We start from the raw sequence: 24,268 nt of genomic DNA, 5'->3' as shown, positions 1-24,268 counted from the left end.
AAATCTACTGTGAGGTGGATTCCAAATGTAAAGGCTCAAATGATGGACACTGACCTGCCACTTAGGCATGGCTGGAGGTGAATTCACTGCCAGCACTTAGAGCAGCAGTCTTAAAGCAGCTGCTTCAATGCTGCCCTCTTCCTATTGGAACCTGCGCTAGAAGTTATTATTTGCTATGCTATGGCTCTGAATGTGTACATCACTAAACAATGCTATGGCTCTGAATGTGTACATCACTAAACAATGCTGTGGCTCTGAATGTGTACATCACTAAACAATGCTGTGGCTCTGAATGTGTACATCACTAAACAATGTTATGGCCCTGAATGTGTACATCACTAAACAATGCTCTTCGCTATTCTGGCTGAGTATGTCCCTCCTTCTCTGCAGGGAAATCTTTAATTGCAGAGGGAGTGACACAGGGCTGGGGCTGTGGAGGAGCAGCTGAAGAAAGGAATTGTGTGGGATGCGTGCTTCCTGCTGCATACTAAAATTCAGTGCCAGGTCTTATGGAAGGGTCTACACAATTAGTTAACAACTAGTTGTGTAGGTTTACAGAACTAGTTAAGTTGCTTTTCACCCATCACGTACATGCTCTCACAGATTCCAGTGGTCTGCTCTGAGGTCCGTGTTCCCGCACTGCCTGCTGAAAAGCTTGTGTCCCGGTGTTTCGGTGGCAGATGATAATGCCATCAGACAGCACTTCCCTGTCCTCTCGGGGCAGCAGCACTTCGGGGTTTTCCCCGGCCGTGCTCACTCTGCAGGCAGGCGGGAGGAGCCGCAGCGGCCGTACCCCCTGCACCTCACCACAGCGGCCTACTCCCAGTTCCATGGGGACTTGCAGGCCACCTACTGAGTTGATTTTCCTTATTATCTGCCACATGCACGTCTTCATTTACAGTTCTTCCATGCCAATGACTCTGTGACTGGTCTCTATGTTGTAGTCTCACGACACAGAAGAACAGCGAGGATTCCCAGCCTCTCCTTTGCTTCACTGCCAACCCCGGCAGCTGCTGTCCTCGCTGGCAGGGCGCGGTTCGGCGAGGTGCGCCGGGACAGCGAGAGAGGCAAGGGCAAAATCAAAGCAGCCCCAGGCACCCCCGCCCAGGCCTGAAGCCGGAACCCGTGAAGTAGGTGGGGGGCTCGGGCCGTGCCCACGCCGAGGGCTGCGGCCTCGGGGCGGCTCGGAGAGTGGGCAGCGCGGGCTGAGACTTCCTCCTGCCTGCCCGTGGAGAGGGCCCGTCCCGACTGGGCTTCCCCAGGGCCGGTGCCTCCGCGGCGCCGCCGGACGCGCTGGGTCCCGCCTCGCCCCGGTGCCACCGAGCGCGAACGCGCCGGCGCCAGGGAGGCACCGGAAGCGGTTGCCGGAAGCGGCCGCTCCGTCTCGCGGGGCCATGGCGGCAGGCGGCCCCTGAGGCGCCGCCATGTACTCGGGTGCCGCCGCCGCCGCCGCCGCGGGATCGCCTCGCCGGGACTTCATCTCCGTCACTCTCGGCCCAGAGGAGGCGGTCGGGGTCGGTGCCTACAACAACAGCAAGGCTTGGCGGCGGCGCTCCTGCTGGCGGGTGAGGGCCACGCGGGGAGCTGTGCGGTACCGGCGTATCCCCGGGCTGGGTGCGGGGGGCACCTGGTGATGGGGGAGGGCTGTTGGGCAGTCTGGAATGTCCCTAAGCTTAGGTGCAGCTGGAGTGTCACGGGGGACCTGGCGTCGTCCCCCAGTTCCGCAGTTCCGAGTCTGGCAGAGGCCCCGGCTGTGGGTGCTGGGGTGGCTCCGCTCTGGGCTCTGATTTCGGAGTGCTCGCGGGGCTGGGCTCCGCGGGTAAGGGTGTGTAAAGCGCAGGCTGGCTGAGGTGTCTCCACGTCATGTCATAATTTTCACAAATAAAGCTGGCACCGGGGCATACGGTAAAATTCTGATCTCTGCTCGTGGACATTTGAGGGGCAGCGCTCTGCTCTCTGGACAGGAATGAGGGGAGTGAGATTTGGTCTCTGTGCCTTTGTTCCCTGTGTTAAGGCTTAAGGGGAGGGTCCTGTCTTCTGCCCATGGAGAGTAAAGGGAACAGTGTGAAAGCTGGGTGTGAGAAGAGGGGTCCTCTGGCAGAGCTCTGGGAAGTGGCCTTCTTGTTTGCTTGTGGGTAGAACGGGCAGACAGCTTCATGTGGGATGGGAGTCTTTGGCTGGAGAGTCTTATGTGGGAAAGAGTGAGTCAGAGGGTCAAGATAACCCTTGTTACAGATAGGAGATGATGTATAGTCCCCTGCAGAGGCTTTACTGGTCATCAGATGAAGTCTATGAAGAGCTTGTTTAGGCACACAGTCCCACAGTTCTCTTTTTACTACCAGCTAGAGAGATATGGGCCCGAGTCATCACCTTTCATTTTAACTTATTCTTTGTGTGCAAAAAACCAGTAAGATGGTGATGGATGCCCTCGCGTGTTATTGTGCCGTACTCCTCTCCATTGCAAGACACAATTAAAGCTTTTTTTCCTATCCTACCGTGATGAACCACAGGGCTGCTGGATTTTAAGTGTCTTTTTGCAGTGGGGAGAGGGTCACAGAGTTTGCTAAGCAGATAGAACTAAAGATGACACAGTGGGACCAGCATCTTGCAGTGTGTACAATATTCTTGTGTAGTCAGCCGTGCAGGTGGAAGGCAGGAAACTGTGCTGTGGGACTCACAGTGTGGGCACATTGACAGTTTGGCATGGAGACATTCCCGGCCTCTGGCTGTTGCTGAGAGGATGATGACTGTGGTAGTACTGTGTGGGTTGTGGCAAAGGTTGTTCCCAAGTGTAGCATTGGCAATGAAGTTCCCTCTGTATATCCAAAGCAGAATCAGTGAATTTCAGGAGGACTGTTGGAAAAGTAATGGTGGCAATTTAGCCCTTGATGTTTAACTCCAGCTTCTCTCTCTGTAAAGCAAGGCTAATGTACCTTGGCCTCTTTCAGGTTAATGTAATTTGCTGTCAGTTTTTCAGTGATGCGTGTAATTTAGTGTTAACAATACATTTTTGCCCAGGACTAAACTTAAAAAGATTGTGGGTTTGTCTTGTTTGTTGTTGAATGGTGTTTTACTTAATTTTCATATTGCTGCAGGTTGGTGTCTCTTTTTTTGTGGTGCAGAATTTGTTCTGTGTGACAGTTCCCATGCTTGTCAGAGCCAGGATACCTGACTTCTCTTTTCACAGATTGACAGAATATTCTGAGTTGGAAGGGACCCACTCTTTAAGCAAACAGCTCATACAAGCATTGAACCAACAACCTGCTGGTGATTGGTGCTCAGCTTATTTTGAGCCTTTCTTCTTTGCTGCAGTAACATTTTTAGTTTTCCTGCCATTTTCTTCTGTTTCTAATTTTGCATGTGCACTCTGCAGTCCATCGCCAGCCAGGAGGAAAGAGGCTTTTGGCTGATTTCCCAGTTGGTAGCTTAGCAGGTGCTCAGGTCAGCCAGTGGAGGTTGTGATTGAAGTCAGCTGTAGTTGAAGCTTTCTGGGAGTCTTGGCATTTGGCGGGTTCTGAGGTTCTTGCAGCAAGTGGCTCTTATGTTTTTGTGAGCTTCTTCTGCCTTGTGCTAGCTGGTTGGATTTCTGTTTTCTCTGTCATCAAAGAAAATAAGCAATGGATATATGCAGTTGGAAACAGGGTAAAATTAAACCTAGTCAGTTTTGTGGGTTTTCATCTGAATGAACCAATAAGAGTTTATTTTTAACCAAGTAGGTTCTTAATGTCATGCTAAATATTCTTTCGTTCACTTCTTTTCTCTCCTAAAGAAATGGAAGCAGCTGTCCCGACTCCAGCGGAGCGTCATTCTCTTCCTGTTTGCGTTCTTGGCAGTGTGTGGAGTAATTTCGTACACAAGCATGGGGGAAACATGGAAAAGTATGTGTTCTGTACAGCTCACAATTGCCAGAATGAGGTGTTAGAGTTAGGAGGTGATTGTGGGTCTTATAACCAGTTTTAATTTCCATTGGTAATGACTGGGTATATTCCTTAAAATGCAGTTCTGAGATGATTTTATGTGGTGCTAGAATGATGCAATGCTTACTCTAAAATATTTTTTGTATGCCATTTCTTTCTTTATGTTGACTGGTGCAACATTTTGTTTTAGTTGATGTCCTGATTTCAGCCAGGATAGTTAATTTGTTGAAGTAGCTGGGAGGGGGTGTGGCTAAGGCCTGGATGTTATTCCATGCCCCCTCAGTCATTGCTGGGCATGGGAGAGGGGAGAAAGGGACTCTCTGTGCTGGGGAGAAGGGGCTCCTCCTGGTAGAGAAAACATAGCACGGGCAGCCTTTATTCATGCCTTTGTGTAAATAGTTTCTTTTTCCTGTACCTTTTGTTATTAATACTGTTGTCCTTACTGTTTATTTTCTTATTTCATTGCTGTTTCCCCTAAATTGTTCTTATCTCAACCTGTCATCTTTGCCTTCTGTGCCTCCAATTTTCAACTCATCCACCCCAGGGGGAAGGGGAAGGGGGAGGGCAAAACAGAAAACAGAAAGAGAATGGCAGTGTCAGTTTTGTGGTTTCAGGGAGCACTAAATTGGGAAGTACCATTCCTAAACTATGATAATTGATTAAGATCTGAAGGTTTTAAGTGTGTTTTTTTATTATGTTTGTATGTAGATATGGGTAGCTCAAACCTAATCAGTTTAGAAATTCTAAGCATTTGGATAATATTAATGCACATTTACCTCTGATACTATCTTATTAATTGTATTGAAAAACTGAAATAGTAGCAATTTAAAAAATCCTCATGTGCCTTTTAGCAGCTTCCTTTTATATTAGGGAGAGGATTAATACCAAAATACACTTTGTATCTAACAATTAGTGTGTACTTATCAATGCTTTGTGAATGCAAACAGTTTTTGGAGGTGCATCTACTACTTGTATACAGCAAATTGTTATAAATTTCTAACTGCAGCCTTAACTGTTGATTCCTTGTGCTGAGTAGTTTTGTGTGTCTAGGTATAACAAACAAATCATTGGATGATCAGAGAACAGAACAAGAAGTTCCTAGATTGAAGCTGGCAAATCCAGCTGTTCTACCAGCACCCCAGAAAGCAGATGCCAACCATGGAGACTACCCTGAGCTTTCACTGCAGGTAATGTGGGAAGAAATTAGTTTTCTAACGCCACAAAGAATTTGTGAAAGCAAATAGTGCTTGGTTCCAGCAGTTGTTGTGGAGGAAGGAGTTAGAACTTGCAGTAAACGTGTGCTCTTGGTGGAATGCTGTCCTCTCAGGGAAGGTTTTGGTGTAGTATTTCTTGGCTTTATCTTTTTTACTTACATGTTCTGTATGCTGTTTTTTACTCACTGCTCTGCCCAGGAGTGCCAGGACTTTATGTCACACTGACCTCTTACTTTAGGCTTCACTCGTGCTTTGTGAATCAGTCTCCACTCTTGTGAGGAGCCTGGAGTCATGGTTTATCTGGGAGCTTGAGAAATAGCTTCAGAAAGAGCAGATGATAAAAGGTTTTGAGGGGTTATGTTTGTGGGGAATGCAGTGGGAAAGGAACATCAACTGACTGTGTGAATTAGTGGAGCAAGGGAATACTGGTTACTATGTTGTTTGTCATGAATTTATCTCGTGAATTCAGGGATTTTTAGTTAATGAATACAAAATTTTGTATGAAATCATTTCTTAATCATGCAAAAATTTACATGTATTACTGTATAGGAATTCTTGGTTTTTACACTGGCATTGTGGAAACTTGTTTTTGCATTCTTTTTTGCTAATTCTCGTAAATATACTGTGCCTAGTAAAATGGAATAAAATATCTTTACAATCCTTTGTCACTGCCGTGTGTTAAATACTTGGGAGCAGTAGAGGCAGTTTAGTAGTAATTTATAAGTGTAAACTTAAGAATGGGATGACTTTACCAAAAGTCTAAAGCAAACAAATCCACAAAGTCTTTAGCATACATTCCATTCAGGTCAGAATTTGCCTGCTGCAAAACAAACAAAATAAGATTTGTTTGGATTTATGTTTAATACTGGAATGATGTTGATTTATGGTTTGAAATTTTACCATCTCTGCACTTTACCAAGCACATTTTTTTTCCTATTCTCAGAAGCCACCGAAACCACCTCATGTTCGTCGTGGTCCTTCCAATCTTCAGATCAAGGCACCACGGAGAGACACGAGGCTGAAGACCCGACATGATACCATGAGGGCTGTAGAAGAGCTGGTCGAAGCAGATAAAGTAGAGAAAACAGAGAAATCCATTATCAGGTAGAAACGTTTCAGGCAAGGTACAGTGCTTCCTTCCCCCTTGCCTCCACCAAGATCCATTGAGTGTTGGAGTGAAAATTTTAAGGGCTTTTTGTTGTATGTGCCCAAGGTTATTTTCTTTCTTTGCATGGGTTTGTTCTCAGACGTGGCATGATAGCTGCTGATATTACTAGGCTAATATATTTAATTTTGATGAATGTGCAGTTTCTCTGATTTTACTGTTTGCATCACACAGCTGCAGAGGATTTGAAGCCCTGTGAGGCTGGCTGTATTTCCAATACACTTAGACACTCTTAAGCAGGATTCTTGGTGTCCAGAGGTTTCTGCTGTTTGTTGTAATAAATGTTAATCTAACAGTATCAATGTAATAGTGCTGCTACAAGTGTTTTTGTCCTGGGGCAGGTTTGGAAAGTGATAGCAGTGTCAGTGCTTCTCGTGGGTTGGTGTCACTAAAGACATTGGGCCCAGACCGACCAGGCAGAGCCAATGGATGTGTATGTAGTTGTTGTGAATGTAACACAATACACTTACTTCTTTCTCACGAGATATCTCATCCCTTGTACAGATCTATTAGTATATTTAACAGAAGGTCTGTGCTTCTATGGTTATGGAAGTGTTTTGATTTGGAAATAAGTGAAGGAAAGTAACATGGTTATAGAAAAGACTACCAAAAGTTCAGGAGAAGTTCTTCAGACATGGAACACAAGGCTTATGTGTTTTATGCTCTCTTTAGCACTGGCTCAGATGAGCTGATCATAGCATCAGAACTGTGCCTGGCTCAGCATTTTGGCTGTCAGTATTGTCTGAAAATGTTTTATTGTTTTGCTTTTGCTTGTGCTGTAACTCACAGACTTCAACAGGTGGTAACAAGCGAACTTACAAGCCCAATGAAAACATAGTGAAGACTAGCTACAAATTTAAAGAGTGAAAGTAAGAAATGAAATATGGCTTTTATCTAAGTCAGAAGACATGCTGACTGGAAACAGTCAGACTGTTAAAGTAAGCAATATGCACTTTAAGGGTCCTGTAAGCCTGGTTCCCTTAGGAAGCATATAATGGGCTCAATGGCACCATACCTGCCGGTGATGGAGAGAGACAGGGAGACTGACTCGGTGATCAGAATCCAGTTTTATTGTGGGATACAAATACTTACATACTATTTCAGGGAGACTAGTAATGTGTACTACAATGATTAGGTTAAAATCACATACACAAACTTAGGCATATAACAACATCCCTTGCTTGCAGAGTTTAATGGGATTTTCTTTTTCTTTCAAATCTGTTTGATTTAATCTTCCTGCAATCTACGTCTAATTTTCAAAGTTCTGTTTGCTTTTGCCAAGGCATCCTATTATCAAATCTCTTATGTTAACCAGGTCCAAAGTCCTTCGTCTGTCTTGTGTCCCCCAACATTCCAACACATACCTATATATTAAATAGTATGGTTGAGATTGATTGATCTTGATCTGAATTTGGCCTGACTTGAAGTCCACTCTGAAAGATGTCTCCTTCAGGAGATTCTTCATGAAAACCTCTAAAAATTGATTTACGCATCTGTGGTAGAAGAGAAGGCTTGTGATCCTTTGATAGCAGAGTTAGTACTTTGAGCATCTTATCCTTTGTACTTAATAATGAGTTTTGATGATCATCATTCATGTGGTACTGTTGCAGTGTGGTGGTAGAAATGCTGCAACCTTCTTCAAAGTGTCTCTTTCAGAGGCTGCTCAGAGTAAGGCCATGAGAACAGGGCAAAGGGCAGCAAACTGTAGGGGCAATGAGGGGTGAATAGTTGGGGTGGGCAGTGTCAACTAGCCAATGGGAGGAGCTATCTAATGTAGGTTATACAGTTCTGTAGAGCACCATGGGCTGAGTCCTCTCTGTCAGCCTAGGTGGGGGAATTCTATGATATATTCTTCCAAGACAAGGTCTTGGGGATTTCCCTCAGGGGGAAGGATTGAGAGGATTCAACATGGTACTATTTAGCATTAGTAGCTACTGTGGTCATTTCAGAGCTGGTCGATAATAAATTGCTTGCAATACAGCATTTTCAGGTGTTTATTTTAAGAAGCTTTTTATTAAATTCCCTTGCAAGATATTTAATGAAATTCCAAGAGCTTGTAACACACATTTCTTAATCAAGTAAAATTTCTCTGCAAAGAAAACTTTGTGGGCCACATAATCACTTTGATCCTTGATACAAAATCTAACTGCTATTTTATCAAAGTATTTTGTGATAAAGGAAATACAGAGATAAGTCCCATTCATTTGCATGATTTTCTGTGACCAAAATAAGTCCCTTGTATTTGCAGCTGGAGAGGAGCAGTGATAGAACCTGACCAAAGCACTGAACCTTCATCCAGTAAAATAATGGAACCAGAAAAACCTTCGTCTGTGGAAGCTGAAGACCAGAAAAACCAGAAAGAACCAGGTAAATAGGACAGCTAATGATACCTTTTTTTTGTTTGCTTTTATGGTTTCAGTTGTGCAATTTCTCCCCATGCGCTTTATTTTATTTGTTTATTTGGATTAAAGGAAACAAAAAGTGTAGGAGAGATTGCTTACCTAGAGTATCCTAGTTTTTCAGTGTTCTTACTTCACTATGACAGCCTTCATGCTTGTTATCCTTCAGAATTTGAAAATAAATTTTAGAGATCAATCTTTGAAATACAGCCTCTGAGAAGAGGCAGGATAACCTAAAGAAGGAGGGCATGAAAGAAGCAGCTTCCTTTTCAGCTGTGCCTTTCCTTTTGTTCTGCAAATACAGGGAAAGTGACTTCCTCCCTGAACTAAATGGAACTATTTTTAAGGCTCACCAGAAAGCTGCAGAAGTTGTTTTTCAAGTTGCTGCACTTATGGAGCTAAGAACCTGTTCTTCCTTTTTCTGGGTTCAGAAAAGAAACCAGGAAGTTCTGGTGTGATAAACGTGGCATATTTCAGTGTGATGTATTTGCACTTCTGCAAGCTTAATATTTATGGGGTTAGTTGTGCTGCTTGATGTTTCCCACTCTAGAAGTCTTTGTTCATAATTTTTCAAAATTCAGCTAGTGGCTTGAAATTTTTCATGTTCAATGTGTAACATAAGCTCCACTTCATGGTAGATTGCAAGCAAAAAAATCAGTACAACTATGGAAAAAGACGTGGTTTTGCCAAGATGGAAAATGTAAATTTTCTTTCTGTTGTGGTATTAAATAGAAAGTTCAATAGAAATAATTTTGAAGAACTGATTTTAAATTTAACAGAAAGCAGTTAGTAAGAGAGGGAAGATGAAGAAAAGATGTTATGTGTTGAATTAGCTGAGGATTTTATTGTTAAGGATATGTATTCAGCACCTGGATTACCATGGATCTTAATCTGGTATTTCCTGACTTTCATCTCTTTGACCTTTACTGCTACTCATCTACAGCTGCGCATGTGATTATTTTAATGTTTTATTTGCAGAAGTGACAGTTTTGTTGCCAGGGAGAAATCTCTCCTTCCAGAGAGATTTCTCTCTTGCAGAGAATTTGGCTGAATTGCTGACTGGAAACACTGACTGGTTATTCTGCAGAGGAAAGGCTGTTCTGAAACAAATAATGTGAGGGTGTTTTTTTCATTGCACTGATCAGTTAGTGTGGAAGAAATTTTATTTTTGTTGGAATGCAGTAAAGTGGTGTGTAGTAGAGTTCCACCAGTGTGCTGTTTCTCCTTTGCAGTGCCCATCAATGAGCGCCAGCGGGCTGTGATCGAAGCCTTCCGCCATGCTTGGAAAGGGTACAAGGATTTTGCCTGGGGCCATGACGAGCTGAAGCCTTTGTCCAAGTCCTATAGCGAGTGGTTTGGACTTGGGCTTACCTTAATTGATGCCTTGGATACCATGTGGATTTTAGGCTTAAAAGAAGGTAATTTTTTTTTTTTCCTCTTCTGTTTTTTCCCCCTAAAATAATTCTTTATTTTCTCTTCAGGCAGTGGCTGTTCAGAGTTCTTTGAGGGGAATATTTATTACACATGGCCCATAAATTTAGCTTCCCTGTGAGGGTAAATACATACATACATACATATGTATACACAATGTATGTATCTGGTAGAATTTGAGAGATGTTTTAATAAACTTCCTGGTCTTTGTTTCTGAACTAAAACCTCTGTGCCATTACACAGCCACTGGAGGCTTTCTGCTCATCACTCTTGAGTAGTTTGTCTCTATGTTCCTTGCCTGTGTTTTATTACACCTAATACCAATATTTCATTTAAGAAGGCTGTTTCTTTAAGGATTCCATGGATGGAGAAAGGGAGTGCTCAGTACCTCTTTCCTGAATTGTTTTGTTGTCTGTATTTTTGAGAGTTATTCTGAGAATGACCATGCTAGAAAACTTACAAACAGATTTTAAAAACGAAGCCAAAAAATTTGCAATTCTGTTGCAAAAAACTTAAATGCTTAATTAGTATTTATGACCATTTTTTTGTTGTTGATTGTTCAGGTTGGTTGGAATTTTTTTTTTCTTTTTTTTTTTTTGGGTGATGCAGACGTTTTTTAATGGTATTTTAAAATTTCTGGAACTGTATCTATTTAACCGTGGTCAATAGCCACCTTTGTAAAACTTCTATTAAACTTACAGATTCTTCTGTCACGATAGGAAGAACAGAGCTGCCAATGAGGGTACAATAAATATTTAAAGTATTTCATGGTTCTGTCTTTTCTACCTTTGAAGTTTTTATAAAATAATATGTCATGTCTGTGCAGCTCTAGGCCTGAAGTCTAGGTCTTGAAGGTCTTGAAGTTTAATCAAGTTGTCAGTATGCTGCTCTTTTTTTTTCCTAAAAAATAAATTTTGAACTGAGTAGAGTTTTTAAAATAAATTATTAGTATTAGAGATTTGTTGAAAATGGGTTCTTGGTGAGGACTTCTTTCTGTTTTGTATCAGACTGCTTTAGAGTGCTCCTGGGGTTTTTTCTGGATAATAAATGCTATGTAAACTCAAGTTCTGTTTGAGGCTGCTAGTCTTTCTTATCAGCTGATGAATGTAAAAGCTTCTGTGGCAGAGAACTCTGCCTTTGCTGTTGTACTGCTGACAACACTGACTGAAGAATTTTAGTAATTCTTCTCAATGTGCCCAACATCCTATTTGCCCAGCATACAGGACTGCAGGGTGCAGAGGCATCCATTTGCCCCAGAGCTTACTTTCTAAGGAATGCCCTCCATTTCTGGCAGACTGGTTGTTCTGCTTCTCACAAGCAGGAGTTTCCAGAAGCTGTGAGATCACTGAAATAGCTCAGCCTCCAATTGTGAGGGCTTAGCTGACTCAAGTGCACCATGGAGACCCTGTGCCAAAGCAGTCACTGAGTGATGCTGCTGCTAAGCTGATTGATGAACCTAATATGGCTTTTCTTTTAACCTTTCTTTTGAATTAGTAGTGTAATAAACAACCATTTTTGTTTCTAGAGAAAAAGATTGCATCATCTTGCGGGAAGCAGGCTCCTGAGGACATTGCGAGGCTAAAGCTATTAACTGAAAATGTTCCTGTTACCTCGCTGGATAAAGGCTTTGGTTGAAAAAGATTTAATTAAAACTAGAAGGCTTTGTTGAAGTGTAACTAATTATCTGACAAGTCAAATGGATGGATTTGAAAGACTTTAATTTCTGGACTATTTTAATAAAAAATTCTTTATTTCTTCTTTTCTTTAACTATTAAGGATTTTCTGTTTTGGTGGATATTTCTGTCTGTATGCTTCTGTGGTATGTGCTGAATAAGAATTAAGCCAGTGGTAATGAAACTTCTTCCAGAATGTGCTCTTCATTTTAATTTTCCACCTAAAATTATCATCTCTGTAGACAAATACAAGTAACTGTCATGGATATATGGAGTACTCATGTCTTTAGTTGTTGGAACATGCCAGAAATTCAAAACTAATCTACCTTTTATGCTTTGCAGAGTTTGAAGAAGCAAGAAAATGGGTAGCAAATGATTTAGTATTTGATAAAAATGTGGATGTGAACCTATTTGAGAGCACTATCCGTATCCTGGGTGGCTTGCTGAGCACCTACCACCTCTCTGGAGATAGCCTTTTCCTGGAAAAAGCTGTGAGTATCTGGCCTTGCAAATGAAGCTACATGCGTTACGTATTCCATGTTGGACTAAGTTGAGGGGAGATTCCTCAGAAAGTTAAATGTTGCTGGTTTTTAACAGTTTCATAAAGCGGTGGGAAAGGCATTTACCATTAAGCTTTGAAGCCTGCACTTCTGCTCTCTGTACAACGTCAAAGCCTTGCTGTGTTTGTCATCTTTTCTTGTATGTCTGGTCTTCTGCTGATGAATGGCTGACCATCATAAAGTTCATGAAACAAAAGAAGAAATAAATGATTGGAAAAGGGTTATAGTTGTTTTTTGTTGCCCTTTCTGTGTGTCTTAACAGCATCAGCCAGCTTCAGCAGATTAGCTAGCTCAGCCTGTGACTGCATGGTAGGGGTTGCAGCCTCAGATGAGGCCTGCAGTGCTAAGGACAAGGTTGAAACTCTGCTCATTACTATGAATAAGTTAATGACTTTTTAAATTTCTTAAATTGCTTGCATCATCTAAAACTAAGCTGCTGTTCTATTTTTTTCCATCTTTGTGAAGAAAATCTAATGAGATGTCCATTTATATATGTGTATTTTTGGTTTAACTGTTGTTTTGACCTGTGCTCCTGGCTTTTCTTTAGAAAGACATTGGAAACAGGCTTATGCCAGCATTCAGGACGCCCTCCAAGATACCATATTCTGACGTCAACATTGGTCGGGGCACTGCACATCCCCCTCGCTGGACATCTGACAGCACTGTGGCAGAGGTGACCAGCATTCAGCTGGAGTTCAGGGAGCTCTCTCGTCTGACTGGAGATGAGAAATTCCGGGTATGGAAGAATCGGTTGATATCGCTTTCTTTTTCCATTTCTCTGCAGCTCTACCATTGACTCTCCATCAGTACTCACGGTCTCAGGAGTCTGTAAGTTATGATAAATAAACTGTGAAACTTTAGACAAGCGAAGAAAAAGAAACAAAATATTCCATTATTTTATTGAATACCAAAAGTAGTAGTGGAGATGAGTAATTGTTTTTCTTCCTCAGAAACAGCTTTTAACTAGAAAAATAAAAATTTCTGAGTGTGGTTTCTTGATACTGTTTTCTATGTGCAGAGAACAAAACTGCAGTGTTACCATCCAAGGAGCTAAAATGTCATTGAATAATTAAGAGTCTGAGAGCATGTCACCATATAGGGAAAAGTTAGTTGAAATAAAAAGAATTTCAGAGAAAATAATACTTTTCATTTTTCTTTTTGTTTGCTGATGTTATTATTTTGTATCCACAGCTCAGTGTTGAAGAATGCAGTCATTTAAAGAACCTTAGCTATTGCTAAATGTATTAATGTAGTTGATTTTTTTGCTGGACTTCTACTTTGCAAGTGTGAGCAAATCTGAGTGCTGTAGTACTGGCTTTTGAGTGGGCTTGCCTTCAAGCAAAGGAAGCAATTATAATTGCTTCAGAGTACTTGAACATAACCAGAACATCATATTTTGAGAGTCTAAAAGTCTGAAATCTTGAATTTAATATATTGCTCTAGCTGAACTTGATGTCCCTGATGCTAATTTGGGGAAGCAAAGTTACAGGTTTGTTACTGGGCTATAGTGACTAGATACAGTTCTGTACCTCATTTGTACCTATAATTTATGTTTTCCATTTTCTTTCTTGTAGAAAGCTGTAGATGAGGTGATGAAGCATGTTCACGTCCTCTCAGGGAAAAATGATGGCCTTGTGCCTATGTTCATCAACACCAACAGTGGGCAGTTCACCCACCTGGGGGTCTACACTCTGGGAGCCAGAGCTGACAGCTACTACGAGTATCTGCTCAAGCAGTGGATTCAGGGTGGAAAGAAAGAAAATGAGTAAGTTCTTTACACTTCTCATATTGGTGTGATAATCAGGCGAGCTGTAAAACCCTCTGTTGTAGTTTGCTGCTTAAAGAAAAACAATGCATGTGCTCAAGAGTCAGCTGAACTTAGTACTGTTTTTAAAAGCAAGCTAAGAAGAAAGAGAGACCTGTGGGAACACGAGGAGAGTTGGCCTTAGTCTTAAAACTCCCTCTCCACAAAAACCTTTTCTTCCTCAGATCGTCAAATGTGAGTGTGAGAGAAAGGAGATGAGAATAATAATGACGTGTCTGAAATACTGTGGGCATTTCCTGTCGACAGCAATGTCTGTGTTTGCTCTGGGTTTGTTAGTGAAAGGTGAAGGGAGACAGAAGTTTGATGTTTGTGTTATCTTCTCTTTAATTCCAGAATCCCAGACTGGTTGGGGTTGGAAGGGATTTTAAAGCTCATCCTGTGCCACCCCTGCTACGGGCAGGGACACCTTCCACTACACCGGGGTGCTCCAAGCCCCATCCAGCCTGGCCTGGGACACTTCCAGGGATGGGGCAGCCACAGCTGCTCTGGACACCCTGTGCCAGGGCCTGCCCAGGGAAAAACTTCCTAATATCCAGTGTCAATCTACTTACTTTCAGTTTAAGGACCCTTGCTCTATCACTGCAGGCCCTTGTAAAAAGTCCCTCTTCAAGTCTCATATGTTTCTTTTATCTGTACTGCATTAGTGGAAGAGTGTTTACAAGGAGGAGTTAAAGATGCTGGAAAAGAAGCTTTCCTTCAAGACAAGTCTGCATATAAGCTAATTCTGTTAGACTCCTTGTTAATTTTGAGGAGTTTAATGCAGACAGAGCAAAAATGTGCCTCTTGGAGGCATTTCTGTGTGTCAGAGCAGATGCCTTTCTGTAAACAAGGCTTTCATCACTGCTCTTTACAAGGCTTACCTTACTGTAAATGGAGAACCAGTGTCTTTGGGACCACAATGGCATTTTGTGAGCCACATAATCAACAGGTTATTTTCCATATTGAAAGTACACAAAAACAAGGAAAAATGAAATTAAATACTGTGAAACTCTGTTTCACAGTATTTAATTTCATTTTTCCTTGTTTCACAGTTTCACAGTGAGAAAGGTCAGTTGGAAAAGATTGCTTAATCTCTTTGAATCTCCATCTTTGGATGGGGGTACTGAAAAATTGCTTGGATAACCACTCAGACAACCTGAGGAAATTGAATCTGCCTCGGAGCAGAGGGTTGAAATAGAGACCCCCAAGAAGTCCTTCCCAGCCTAGATCTTCTGTGATTGCAATAACTCTGCTTCCAAGGATTTTTGAAATAAAATCTGGTTATTGCCTAGAAACAGTTGCAGGTGTTTTCTTTAATATTTGAATAAGTATTAAAGTAGTATTATTTACTTTTCAAGTAAACCCAGTATTGCTACATGGTAGTGACAACTGATTAATGTTGTGTTGATGGTTACTGAGGGTTTTTTTTAGGTTTTCATGCTTAGTTAAATATTACTCTGTAGACTGAAGTAACAGTCATCTAAAAGATTGTACTGAACATCAGCTGTGATCAAATGTGTTCTAACTGTGTGCATGTGAGCCAACTGGGGATGATTTTTTTCACAGGCTGTTGGAAGACTATATGAGAGCCATAGAAGGAGTGAAAAAGCATCTTCTTCAGAGATCAGAACCCAAGAAGCTTACTTTTGTAGGAGAGCTTGCTCATGGCCATTTCAGTGCCAAGATGGTAAGAAATATAACTGCAAAAGAAAACAGAAAAACCATTACAAAATTTAAATAAAACCCAATACAGAGGCAAATGCAAAGCTTTTCCCTCTCAAAAAAAAAAAAAAAACAAAAACCAAAAAACCAGCAAAAAACAAACCCCAACAAAAACAAACAACAACAACAACAAAAAAACACAAAAAAAACCACCCAACAAAAACCCAAAACACAAGATGATATATACATACACATCTGTCCAGTGTGGTGGCAGTAATGAGTAACTGCCTTGTAGGTACTAACCACATGTGCAAACTGAGGGCCTTCTCTTTGAGTTACTCTAGTAAACCCATTTTGTTCCTTCAAGACTGAACATTTTGGTGCTGGAATTAAGTCTTTCTTTTTTTCTTTTTTTTCTGTTTTAGTCATAAAATTCCAGTGTCCTAAATTGTTGAGATAATAGTTACTTTACATATTACTAGTTTTCAATAATTCAAAAATATATGTAGACACTTGAACACCCATGTTTTCAGATTTGCCTTCAAAAGAAGTATGTCATCTAATATTGTATTATGGTGTTAAATAAGAAATTAATAATTTTGGAGGTTTCTATCCATTCATGACATCTTTCTTTTCCTACCTGGAAGATTCTTGGCTATAACAGTATGCTGTTTGCTGTAGGGAAAACTGATTGATCTTAACCCTCTGTTCCCAATTTGTGTATTTTAAGATCTTCCAGTTAAAAATCTCATGCAGTGCAGGTATTGTGTATGTGCGTGGCTTGTCTGAAAGATGAGTGATGTATTATTAATGTATGTATAGTCTTTCCTGATGTAGTATTTTTAAGATACTCAGTTCTAGTTTTCAGCGTGTGCTTCTTGCATCTGAATTTCCCAAAAGCTCTTCAAAAAACCTGCTGTGAGTAAGACCAGATTCTGGGTTTTGGGTAGAGGGGGCTGCCCCATTCCAAGATAGGACAGAGTGAATTGAGACAGAGAGATTTGGCTTTGGTGTCTGTACATGTCAGAACACTTCCTTCTGTTTCAGGGAGTCAGAATTTTCATTTTAATCCATTATTACTGGGTGAAAGGCTGCACAGGTCTCTTACCCTGTCCGGCTGGAACAGCGGGGGATGTTTGGCTCCTATGTCTATGCTGACCTTTACAACCCTCCACTCTCCTTAAGGACTGGAAAAGCTTTTAAAGAGCCATACAGGGACATAAGAGTGGTTTTACTACGTTTTTGAGTGATGAGACCTGAGCTTGGATTCTGAATGTTGAAAATCATTTGAGATCCCGTACTGACATTAATCTGCGGTGCTTACTTTCTTACATCAATGGTAGGTTAGCCCCTAACCTATCATTAGGTTAGAATGAGGACACCAAGCCTTTAGGTGGTTCTGTTGATGCCCTGCATGAGCTGATATGAAATGTATGCTTCTGGTAAACCAACAGACACTCTCCTTCCCCTCAACATGACCTGAGACCTTTTTTTCAGAAACTTATCATAAAAACACATTCTTGTCCATTTTTGAAATTAACGATTTCTGTAATAATGCTGCCTACCTCATGTTACATTACATGACATTGTTAAACAGCTATCCTCAAGTTCTTGGTACCAGAAATGTGTTTTGAAGAAGAGAAAGAATAAAAAATTAAAAAGAAAAAAATGAAAAAGATGGTGCCCCCTTACTTCCCCTTGCTGTTTGATGTGTAGCTTCTCAGTAAGAGTTGTCTTGTCTTGCAGGATCACTTGGTTTGCTTCTTGCCGGGTACTTTAGCACTGGGAGCTCACAATGGACTGGCTGCTGATCATATGAAATTGGCTGAAACTCTTATAGAAACCTGCTACCAGATGTATGCTCAAGTAGAGACAGGCCTGAGCCCAGAGATCGTACACTTCAACCTCCGTGCACAGAAGGGCCACAAGGATGTAGAAATCAAGGTGAGCAGATAGCTGGCCTGAACTCCAATTCCATGATTTCTCTGTAGCTCTATTCTGCTGTTGAACTCCTGGCCAGATACTAGTGATGGGGTTTGTTGTGGTTGTGGAGCAGCTAATTCTTTCTCTGCCTTGCCTTCTGGCTGTATCCTAGGCTTTGCTTTGAGTTACCCCAGCAGTATATTTAGAAGCTGACTTATGCATAGCAAACTCTTGGGAGCAGATGGAGATGTGAATAATTATTTTTCTCCCTGCATATATCCTTGAGGAAATTCCCTGTCTGAAATACTCTTGCCATTTTTTCTCTCGCAGCCTGCAGACAGGCACAATTTATTGCGACCAGAAACTGTGGAAAGCCTTTTTTATATGTACAGATTCACTGGTGATAAGAAATACCAAGACTGGGGCTGGGAAATCTTGCAGAATTTCAACAGATACACCAGGGTAAGGCCAGTTTATAATAACCTTGTTCTGTCAGGACTGTATTTGCTCACTTGCTTTCTAACACCAACTTTGAAAACATACTGTGTTTCAAAATTCATCAGATAACTGTGGGGGAATTTGTAAGTATATATAGAAAAATTGTTTTCTTACAGATGGAGACACACTGCTTAGTCCATATAGCGAAAGAAGATGTATTACATTGATGAAAAAGTGAAATGCAGAAGCTGTAGGCAAGACTACTAAAGTGTTAGAATCTATTGTTTTTAGATTTTGGAAGCTGAGAAGGGCATGGCTGGATTGAAAGAACTCTTCAATTAAAGTTGCCAAAGAAAAAAGAAATAGCACAAAATGGCATTCATGGTTTACTAGAAGGTTTTTCTGTTCATTCTGTGCTCGTGGAGATGTCACTGATACGCTGTGAAAGTGTGGCACCAAATGCCAATGGTCTGTTCTTAAGAGAAACAGATACAAGGCTTGGGTCAGCTCTAATGTAGAAATCGCTGGTTCCTTTCTGTATATTTGTCCAGAAACTTCAAAGGGATGTTCTTTGTGATACCTCTACCCTGAGTGCAAATGGATATTTTGCTTCATTTATCATTGTGGTTTCTTTTAAAATACAATGAGATTTGATTTTTCATTACTGAAGCTTTATACATAAATGAAAACCAAGTAAACCAAGTATGAAATGAAAAGCATGAAAACATGATCTGTTTGTAGCACTTATCTTCTCCAAGTGCATCTGGATGTTAGGAAGTAAAAAATTATTTTAGGTTATGCAAAGATACAATTTTTTTTTTGTTTTTTGCACAGGTTCCTACAGGTGGTTATACTTCTATTAACAATGTTCAAAATCCCAGTAATCCAGAGCCACGGGATAAAATGGAGAGCTTCTTCCTTGGGGAAACACTCAAATACATGTTTCTGCTATTCTCAGATGACACAGACTTAATCAACCTTGACAAATACATCTTCAACACGGAGGCTCATCCGCTCCCTATCTGGGTACCAGCATAGACTCTACATCAGTGGATCTTCCAGTGGTGGCATTTTTATCTTCAAGTCACTTTACTTTTCAGGGTTTGAGGAGAGATGCTATAGTGCACCTTTTTTTGACTTCAAACGACAGACAAAAGCTTGGGAAAAGCATCTCCGGTTTGAAGAAATCACGTCAGTCTTAAATCTGATCTCTGGTTCTGGGCTGGGCAAAGCTGTGCCATATGAAGCTGGTTTCCCTGGTGCTGGTTATGAGGTTCAGAAGGTAATTCTAGTGTGGACCATGACATTCTTGGGGCTCTGATGACCCACTTAACTGATGACTCACTTATGTCAGTGTTACTAAATGCTTATTAAATACTGAGAATGCAGCGAATTGGCTTAGGGCACAGCATTGTTCCTGGAGAGCAGGAATAAGCCTCCAGTTTGCTGGTTTATTCTGGATTCACTGAAACACTGGATTACAGAGCCATTCCTTTGTCAGACTGTGACAGTGGTTCAGGTGCAAAGTGGAATAAACAAAGAGCTGTAGTGCTGTCCCAGCAAGAAGTTGTCAGTATTGCTGCTGGTACTCTCATTCCAAACTCCCAAGATATGCTGCATCACGTTAGGAGAAAAAAGAGGCAGCAGAGCATCTGTTGTATAGTGTCTTAGTTTTGTAGAGCACTTGGAACAGTATCCAAGTTGTGGCTGAAATGAATGGTGAAAGAGAATTTGCTGCTGGTTTAGCTCAAAGTGATATATAATTTTGTAGAAGTATTGCAGTTTTGTAACTTCCTGCAGGAAAGCAGGAGATAATGTGAAATGCAAGTAAAACTACACGTGCATTTTATATCTTATTTGCATCAGTTAGACTCAGGTATTCTGACTGAAAGCTGCTTTCAGCTTTTCAGAGGTTGGGCACTGGGAAAGCTTGTGAGCATATTAGGTATCAGCCTCCTGTCCCTTCCTGTTCAGATATCACATAATGGTTTTTGTTGACTCAAGCTTACAGCTGTACAGCAAAGTTCTTGTTATTTGTAATTTCTTGAACCATAGAGAAATTGTAAATTATTTTTTTCCTTAGGAATACAGTGGGTATTTTCAGCAGTAGTGTTAAAAGCAGACAGTCTACAGCAGTTCTAGGCCCCAGTAGAATTGGAGAAATTAATTTCAGTTACTTGAAGACAAAGTAGACCCAGGTTTTCAAAGAATCTTACAGGAGCCCTGGGATCTTTCATTTTTATATGTGTACACGTACAGATTTTAAGCCATGAATTTGGAAATGAGCTTTCTAGAGTGCTTTTCCTTTGGATTTGGACTCGGACAGTCCTGTATTAATGGATAAGATCTCAGAAGAGGTTGGCCTCACTGAAAGTCTCTTTCCCCCATGGTAGTGGGTGTCATGGGCAGGGCCAGGAGCTGCAGTCCCCACTAAATCCAGGGATCCCTGGCTGTTAATGGAGCTGACTGAATTTGACTCTAATAGTTCATTTTCCAGTGGCTGAGGGAGGTATTTTATAGTAATTGTAACTTTTGATTTGTAAAGTAAGATGCATCTTTATTTGTTTTATGCTGATCCATTCTGTTTGCTGGAGTTACAAGTTACTCTTGGGACCACTATTTAAGTATTTTATATAATATTTATCATTCCATGTACTAATGGAAATGGAGAAATTTTAGGAATTATTTAAGTATGCATTCTTCTGTCATCAGGGGGACCCTGTCCTGGGATTGATAGGACATAACTAGTCAGTGCAGAATGTTAATGTTCTTCCTGTTCACATGCCAGCAGTAACTCTGAGAACAAGCTTCTCACTTACAAGTGCAGTGGAATCCAGTCACTATGGCCTTTGGCTACACAACCGATTTGCTGCCAAGGCTTCTGTTTTCTTTGGCACAACAACAAATGAGGATAGTGCAGTGGAGATGTGGAAGGAAGCACCTTCAGGTTTTTTGTTCATGAAGCAGGTTTGTGCTGCTGAGAAGCTGAGTTTGGACTAAAAACTAAAGGCTTAAAATTAGAGACTAAAGAAGAAAAAAAATAAATTCAGTGACACTACCGAGGTCCTGCTGACCTGTGTTGCTTTGGCCTCGTGCCTTTGAACAAAGCGAATTTTGAACCTTTAATTATGACTGTGCAATGGATTGTAAAACTTCCAGGGTTTGGTGTTTCACCAGAGAGCTGCCTGACTGAGGCAAGAGAGATTTCTTAGAAAACGGAACACATATAAATGCTTACCAAAAATCTTCTGGTTTTGAAGTTGTACACAAGTCTTAATGTAATTGATTCTACAAATGGGACTGTGGGAGTCTGTGTGATACTTTTTTTGCCTTATGATTGGCTTGAGAGTAGTAATTAATTTCCTAATGAGTTGAAGGAGAGAAGAATAAACTGTCACTTCGCCAAATATGTCTTGTCTTTTTGCTGAGCTTGTTGCTCCAGCTGATTTCTGTCTAGTTCCTCTTGGGACACGCAGTCTCCTTAAAATGCGGCTTTGCTGTCCTCAGCCTTTAAACCTGAGTTCACGTTGTTAGCTCTCACTCCCTTTGAGAACAAATGCTTGTTTCAGACCCCTATGTCATGTGTGAAATGGCACAAACTAAATAATCTCAACAAAGCTCATCTGTTCTTCCTGTTCTTCTGCAGAGGTCATTTTAATTGCTTGTTTATTTTTACTTAACAAACTGCTGGGTCAGATCAGTCTTTGAGCTCCACAGCCTATTTCTGTCCATAGTGTGCTCCTCCAGCACAGCTCCAGCTCAATTTGTAGTTCCTTGTTCCAAAGCTTGAACTGCTGGGTCCGTAATCCACTTTGGTGTTTCTACATGCTGGGACACTTCTGGCTTAAGTGGAGTGTTGTGGGAAGGCCACCACTGAGCCAGGGATTCTGTCCTTCACAATGGAAAGCCTTGGGCTTTCACTGAGAAACAGAGCCAGGCATGAGCAGAGCCCCAGAGAACTGCAGGGCTGTGGACTTGGGAGTCTCATGCTTGGGGCATTGAGCCACAATTCAGGAAATACTGACCTGTATGCTCAAAAAAATTCAGCAGACGGATGGGGCACAGTTACCATCTAATCCCTGAACTTTTGAAAGCTGAATTCTCATAACAGGTCTTTAGAAACTGGCAGTTTTGTAGGACTTCCATTTAACAGGACTTTCAGCATTCCATGCCAAGCTCAGGTACAGTTCTGTTTACTCCTCCAAATACACCTTGTTTCCTGTTCCATGCCAGCGTGATTTTGGCAGTGATGACGGATGAAGACAGGAAAAGTTTTTGCAATAACACATTTACAGTTTTGTGTATTTTTCCTGTGCTTCAGGACTCGCCTCTTAGAAATAGCCCTGTAAAGGAATTCAGCTCCTGATTGCCAGTGTCACACTCAGTATATTTAACAGGATCAGTAAAACTGACATGATAGGATAGCTCCATGAAGCTTGTTGCTTCAAGAGAAGGTGTTTTGATTTCTCTGACTTTGGATTTGGGAAGAAAGACTTGGGTTTTTTGTTCTTTGAAATACTGCTGGAGATTGCTGTCCAAAGCTGGAAGCCTCTGCCTCCACTGGAGCTCAACCCTGAGTTCCTGTTCTGTACAATGTTCCCACTTTGGCTGCACTCATTGTGCCAGTAAATGATGATAGAACAAACTGAACCTTTGTTCAGCAACCTCACTGGTGCAGGCCTTAAGCACAGGGTCTGCACCCATGGTCTGGTCTGGGTCACTCACTGCTTATATGCTATTTTCCTTGTGTGGCCCTGAAATTCAACCAGGAGCAGCATTCCCATGATGCTCAAGAGTGATGCTTTGGGGCTCTTCCCTTCAGCTCAGACAGCACCACACAACAGGGTTTTCTTTTTACCTCCCATGCTTGCTTGCCAAAGGATTCAAAACATGGATGCTGGTGGCACTGGCTTCAGACTTCTACCATGATTTCTTTTATGGCGCTGTTCATCTGTCCTGGATGTCCATGTGTATTATCTCCTTGCCATAGTATCTGAAAGCCTTTAGTTTATCCTTCTGTATCAAACAAACTGTGTGTATTCCTTTGGAATAAGAACTGTCTGTAAGAGGAAAATAAGAGCTCAGTATAGTCCAAGAGAAGGGGATTAAAAAAACTTGTCCTTCTGGAAGGTCAGCAGACACCCAGCCCTCCTTTCTCTTCAAAGCACAAACCCAGCCCTGGTGACTGGGATAACTTGCAGTGACTTCCTGAAACACTTGCCCCAAACCTGGCTGTGTTCATACATTGCTGGGCTGATGATCACTGGGTACCTACTTAGGTTGTGAAGAGTGCTATTTGAAGGGAAATAAAAGCAGGATGCAATCCTTCCTCTCTCCTTTTTTCCTTAATGTGTTAATCCTGAATAATGGCTGGGGTATAGCAAATCTGAATTCAGAAAAGTTGCAGGCTCTGAACCCAAGAGCGGATGACCACTTCAGAAAGGCATACTTGATACAGCAGCAACAAAGCCAAAGCCTGACTTGAGCACGAGGAAAAAGAACAGTGGCAGCTCTCAGGAGGAGCCCTGGAGGTTTTCATCAGCATGAACAGAGAGGATTCAGGTCGAGCTGAGGATGTAATGCCACTGGCAGTCTTAGAGCAACTTTTATAGGGACTGGAGTTTCACTAATTCCGTCTTCCAAGTTGTCCTTTGTTTGCACGTATCTGAAAAAGCTGATCAGCGGCTCCATCTGTTCCTGCTCTCCTCAGCATCCCTGGCTGGAAGGACCAGAAGCTTTGGTCTTTTTTTAAGAACAGGGCAGAGATGGATGAAACGGATATCAGCAGCCAAATATTGTGAAACACCAGCAATGGCTCTGGGAACCAGTCGTGCTGTGACCAGGGAAGGCCCTGCAGTGCAGGCAGTGACACCAAGCACCACTGTGACTGTGCTGCACAGTGAAAACCTCTGGGGACTCAGGAATCCTCTCCACTAACTCATAAAATCACATAAAATGTGAAGTAAAATCAACTGAGACAGTCGGTTACCAGGAATTAGTATTTTGGCAGTTATGCTAGTAATTATTGGTGCTTATTGGTCAGTCTAGTAGCACCTGTGCATGGGCAGATTCACCTGGGTAG

General features: G+C 41.7%; 1 protein-coding gene across 1 annotated transcript; it reads left to right on the top strand.

The window, feature by feature from the left end:
- The first annotated feature begins 1,370 nt into the window (after positions 1–1,370).
- On the top strand, positions 1,371–24,223 carry MAN1B1 (mannosidase alpha class 1B member 1). The gene is made up of 13 exons (XM_041474784.1): positions 1,371–1,565; positions 3,770–3,878; positions 4,968–5,104; positions 6,075–6,235; positions 8,545–8,663; positions 9,928–10,113; positions 12,142–12,290; positions 12,907–13,095; positions 13,934–14,124; positions 15,730–15,850; positions 17,572–17,769; positions 18,079–18,210; positions 19,021–24,223. Exons 1-13 carry the CDS (start codon positions 1,425–1,427, stop codon positions 19,222–19,224), a joined length of 2,037 nt encoding a protein of 678 aa, XP_041330718.1. The 5' UTR covers positions 1,371–1,424; the 3' UTR covers positions 19,225–24,223.
- The last annotated feature ends 45 nt before the right edge of the window (positions 24,224–24,268 follow it).

The sequence above is a fragment of the Pyrgilauda ruficollis genome, unplaced genomic scaffold (genome assembly GCF_017590135.1).
Source record: "Pyrgilauda ruficollis isolate IOZ18807 unplaced genomic scaffold, ASM1759013v1 scaffold34, whole genome shotgun sequence".
Taxonomy (NCBI): domain Eukaryota; kingdom Metazoa; phylum Chordata; class Aves; order Passeriformes; family Passeridae; genus Pyrgilauda; species Pyrgilauda ruficollis.
This window is presented reverse-complemented; position numbering and strand designations above follow the sequence as displayed.